The sequence below is a fragment of the Capsicum annuum genome, unplaced genomic scaffold, assembly GCF_002878395.1.
Source record: "Capsicum annuum cultivar UCD-10X-F1 unplaced genomic scaffold, UCD10Xv1.1 ctg68640, whole genome shotgun sequence".
Classification (NCBI taxonomy): domain Eukaryota; kingdom Viridiplantae; phylum Streptophyta; class Magnoliopsida; order Solanales; family Solanaceae; genus Capsicum; species Capsicum annuum.
In genome coordinates, this window is record NW_025878197.1 from 1 (window position 1) to 5,354 (window position 5,354).

A 5,354-nucleotide genomic window follows, 5' to 3' on the forward strand; every position below is an offset into this window, starting at 1 on the left:
AATTTGCGAATTCCTCGAGGTATGCCAAAAGATGTGTGAGTCGAAAAAGGTAGGTACCTCAACAAAAAGAGAGAAAGTATCTGCAGTGGAAAATTTGAGAAGTACATCGAGCTCAAGTTCAAGACTGATTAAATTCAAATGACCAAGCTCGAAATTGGAATTAGTACTGAGAGAAGGCGCAGCAAACAGGAAAATTGAATGAATTCTTCTCAATGGACTATTATCACCATTGGTATGTGTAAGAGACGTTACAAAATTCTCATCCGGAAGAGCATCATGATCTCTCAACTGACGATGCACAGGGGTAAGAAGAGCCCTATAAAGACCATAGGGATAATATATCAAAAAGATGATTATTCAAATTTTTTTTTTTTTATATCTTTTTGACAACATTATATGTATTTTTTTAAAAAATAATTAGTTTCTATAAAACCGAAGAACGTAATACATTTACATTTATGAAAAACAAAGGGTGATGAACTAGCATCAGCAGTCTATATAACAGTATCAAATTGTTAATCCCATGTTTCCCTTTTCATTACAGGTTATTCTGAACATCGAACAACCAATTAAGATCGTAATTATCATCATGTTTTGCAGCATCAGAATCACCATCTTCTGCAACATCAACATCTGAATCATCATCATCTTCTGCAACATCAACATCTGAATCATCATCATCTTCTGCAACATCAACATCTGAATCTTCTTCTTCTTCTTCATCATCATCATCATTATGATGTGATCGTACCACTGTATGATGTGACTTGTGAAAATGAGAAACTGTGTGTAACCTTGATAAATATATACTTACCTCGATAAAATCAATACAAAGTATTTCACTACTTGATATTTCGATTATTTCATAAAAGAGTTGAATCCAATTAAACCTCATTTTTCACTAGAATTTATACAATCGATACCTTAAAATTCCTGTGCAAATGACAACAAAGAGAACAAACATCTACTCTTCATTTTCATCTTTTTTTTAATTGTAATTTAATGGCATGGTTTGACATTAGTCCATTTGTTTGTTCAATCAATCTTAACCCGCCCAACTTCAGCTCAAACAGCCCATTTGCCACCCTTAGACCAAATGTGCTCACATTTAGCAAGCTTAAACTAAAGTAACAAAACTGCTCAAAAATATATTTAACGGGCCATTTTGAACTACCCTCAAATATAAGAGATATTCTTGTTAATTTCTGTTACATTTTAAGTAGGATTTTAACCAAATTTTGTCAAAGTTATTTTTGTGAAAGAATATGGGGCAAAGCTAAGTAACTTTTGTGTACGACTTGACTTTTGGAAATGAGAAACAGAGTGTGACCCTGATAAATACTATATACTTACATGGATAGGAGATGCGAACATCCACGGGATCGTTTCCGAGATCTTCTTGTTCTTGTTGAATTCTTGCAGCAGATTTCCCAAGTTCGGGAAGACACCTTGTTAACTCAATCAGTTGTAATAGTGTGGGGATTTCTGCAAACTCAATGGGTATCTCTTTCAAATTATGGCATTCTTTAAGAACGAGGCGCTCAAGGACAGGAAAATTGTCATTTGTGGCTTTCCAGTAATTGAGAAGATTATCTTCAATTAATAAAAGCTTCAATCGAGTAAATCCCCTGACATTTGGATGCCATTCTTCGCCACAATAAGCACCACCCATCAGCTTCAGCACCTCAAGGTTAGGCAATTCAGCTATGATGTCCAAGTATGACCAACTTATCAAAGTTCTTTCCAACTTCAGCTTCTTGAGCATTGCTGGAAAAGTTTCACTATAACATGATGTAAAACTCAATGTTTCAAGTTGATGCAGATGGATAAGATTGTTGAGAGGCCCAGAGTCCCGATAACATCCATAGTCAGTCACATCTTGTCTAATTCCTAATTTTTTAACATTTTGAATCCCCAAAATAACATCCTTCGTGCAACAACGTGAAGACAAGTAAGAAATAGTTTGTAAGTTTGAAAAATCCAAGTGCCTCCCTTTGTCAACAGATCCACTTGGGCAATCTGGCAAATAAAATGTGGGCAGTTTGAGATGCCTTAATTGCATTAGTCCCCAAATTTGCACTGGACATTTAATGTCTACAGATGATTCAAGATTCCCTTTAACAATTAATGTCTGCAGATTCCATAATCTGCAAATTTCTGGAGGTATGACTAAATTCTCATGGCAGAGCAATGATAGGTACCTCAACCAGATGAGGCTTAGTATCTCTACAGGGAAATGATCAATCATTATGTGCCTCAACTCCAAGACTTTGAGTAAATTGAAATGAATAAGCTCTGATTTGAGAAAACGATATGAATCTTCAAGAAGAAAAGAGAAAATAGAACGGGTTTGTTTCAAAAGATCATTGTTGTCATGATCTCTCAACTGATGATGTACAGGGGTAAGAAGAGCCCTATAAAGACCATAGCGACAATAATAAATTTTATCGCCAGTCACGCGTTTAAAGGGCTGCATTTTTTGCATATTGAAACATGGAGAGTAATCAAGCACAATGTCGTTCATGATAAAAATGTTTCCCCTTTGAACTTCTCTCAAGCACAGGTCAAATATTAGATCATGAACCTTACATGATCTAATTTTTGTACATGATCTAATTTTTGTTCCATCTAGACTTTTCTTGCAGACGAGGACTAGACATCTATTGACAAGCTCTTGCAAACACTGGTCAGCCTCTCCTTCCAAATCATTTTCCAACTTCAGGAACCCCTCGGCCATCCATGATCTCATCAAATTTTTCGCTGGTATCTCACTGTCTTCAGGAAAAATTCCGAAATGCAGAAGATAAGTCTTTAGATCGCTAGTCAAGTGATTGTAACTCAACCTAAGCACACGTGAACATCGTTCATCAGCATCATTTGTAACAACTGACTTGACATCTTTAGCAACATTTTCCCAGTCTTCTATTGCCCTTTTAGACCTGAGAAGCCCAGCAACCACGGCAATAGTTAGTGGTAACCCGTGACATTCCTCTGCAATTTGCTGCCCAATAGTCTCGAACTCAGATGGTAATGCTTCATTTGCAAATGCAACACTTTTAAAAAGGTTCCAACTCTCATCCGGACCTATGAAGCCCATCTGCAAAGAAAGATTCTCTGTACCAGCACAGCGAGCTACTTCAGTGTTACGGGTCGTCAACAGTATTCGACTCCGCTTGTTTTCACATGGAAAACATAGTCTCACGGCATCCCATGCTTCACTTTTCCACATGTTGTCCAATACAATTAAATATCTCTTACCCTTCAAACTCTTTTGAAGCATGTCTGCTAGCTCTGCCTCACTGCCCGTGAAAACTTTGTCATCCTTTGTTGAACGCAAAAGGCTCAACAAGATTTCCTTTATGTTGTGTTGTTGAGAAATAGTAGCCCAGGCACAAACATCAAAATGAGAACGAATGCACACATCATTGTAAACTTCGTTCACTAAGGTTGTTTTACCTATGCCTCCCATCCCGACAATCGGGATGACTTTGGGTTCACCAGAGTAGCCTGTTGTCAGATCATTTAACAACCGTTCCCTTTGATCATCATGTCCAACCATATTATTGTTAACATTCAGAATATCGTTTGTTGAACTTGAAAAATCATGAACCAATTCCTTTGATACTTGTTTGCCTTTATCTTGAATCTTTGTTGACTCTTTCCAGACATGATCAATGTCCTTTGCTAATTGTTGAAGGATTTTACGGAACTTTTGTTGAAGGCTTTTACGGAACTTTCAGCTTGTCCATATATTCGAGATTCCTTTGAAAAATATTGAGCCAATAATTCCTCTTTTTTTTTTGCTGGCTTTTATTTTCTCCCAGTACAGCTTCTGCTAGTCTCATCAGTTGAATTTTGTATTCAACAGCACTTGCAACTTCTTTTACCTCTACTTCAAAATCCGTCATTTCTCCAAAAACATTGTTCTTCTCAAAGTTCTTGATAAATACTTCCTGGGAACTAACTTTTTCATGCAGAGCGCAAAATTCTTCTCTGTGATCACAGATTAGAGATTGCATTGGTGAATTGAATGTCAAGAGAGATTCTATTGTTCTCATAAGAGAAGCCACACTTGCATGAGCCATATCTTTTGTATTCACGTTTGCCTTTGCGATTATGACCTGAAAGCTTCAAGAAGCAAGAAGTCAATGGTATTATAGATAACGTGATACCCATTCTTTAGTATGGAAACATCTTTGTAGATGAATTGAGGTCATAAAAATTTCCTAGCCCAAAATTGAGTTGAGAACTTTCCTACCGATTGAGTTTTAGTCGACCATTAATCCTAGTATATAACGAGTTAGGTGGCCTACTACCTACCAAATTAAAGGTTTTTGTGTCTTCTTTCCAAGCAAAAAGTTATGGACATTTTTGTGATGAAGCATCCCAGCTGAGCATTGGGCAGCACAGGGCGGAGCTCAAGCCAGGAGATCACAGGTTTGCCTCGGCGTTGGGCTGCGCGGCGCGGAGCATACCTCTCCGACTGTAAAAGCCAATTTTCCTCTTATTAAATTAGGGGTAAACTTGTCCTTTCACCCCATGTAAATTCCCCAACCCATTTTATAACCCCAAAGACCCTCATTTTCTTCCAACCAAATATTCTTAGAAGCATGAACTCATAGAGTTCAAGATTCAAGGCTCAAACTCAAATCTTTTTTCCGTCAAAGGGTATGTTTGAACACTCTATACTTGAAACTACTTATACAAGGTATTTATTTCAAGTTATTCGTATTTTCTAAATGATGGATTGAGACTAGTGTTGAAGATTGATTTTTCATGAAATCATGTTATTGAATCCTCTCTTTTACAAGTTGTTTTCTAAACTTATGTGTTCACTCAACTAATAATTATAAGATTAGAAAGATGAGTAATTAACGGAAACTAACCTTTCAATTGTTGGAAAGAAGCAACTGATCACTGCAATAATATACGATGAGAAAAAAACATAAAAACATATATATGAGTATATGAAAAAAAGATATAGTAGGCATCCTCTCTGAGTAATATATTAGAAAAAGACCTTGGCCAGTTTGCTGTACCAATCCCAAATTTTTATATACATATTAGCTGTCTGCCACTAATACTAATTAATAAACAAATAATAAATCTCCAGCTTAGGAGCCAAATAATGGAGTATATTTTTTTCTTAAAAAAGGCAAAATTTTTGTCTTATATACAGTGAGTAATGCTATGACTCAATTATCCAGGCTATCTTTAATTTGCAAAACAATAATATTTTAATTTTTATTCGATGGGACATATAATAAATTAATAAGTATTCTCTCCGTTTAAGAAAAAATAATCTATTTTTATTTTTGGTTTGTTCAAAAAAGAATGATCATTTTTCAGTAGCG

At 36.0% G+C, this 5,354-nt stretch overlaps 1 protein-coding gene across 2 annotated transcripts; it reads right to left on the reverse strand.

The window, feature by feature from the left end:
• Positions 1-340: 340 nt before the first annotated feature.
• On the reverse strand, positions 341-5,029 carry LOC124894043 (putative late blight resistance protein homolog R1B-16). 2 transcript variants are annotated; one of them, XM_047404807.1, is made up of 4 exons: positions 4,887-5,025; positions 3,776-4,128; positions 1,354-3,705; positions 341-753 (listed from the first exon to the last, which is right to left on the reverse strand). In XM_047404807.1, the coding sequence occupies exons 2-4, from the start codon at positions 4,083-4,085 to the stop codon at positions 539-541; spliced, it is 2,877 nt and encodes a 958-aa protein (XP_047260763.1). In that variant the 5' UTR covers positions 4,086-4,128; positions 4,887-5,025; the 3' UTR covers positions 341-538. The 2 variants fall into 2 exon arrangements, with proteins under 2 accessions (XP_047260763.1, XP_047260762.1); XM_047404806.1 differs by having other exon boundaries at positions 344-753; positions 1,354-4,121; positions 4,887-5,029.
• Positions 5,030-5,354: the final 325 nt, after the last annotated feature.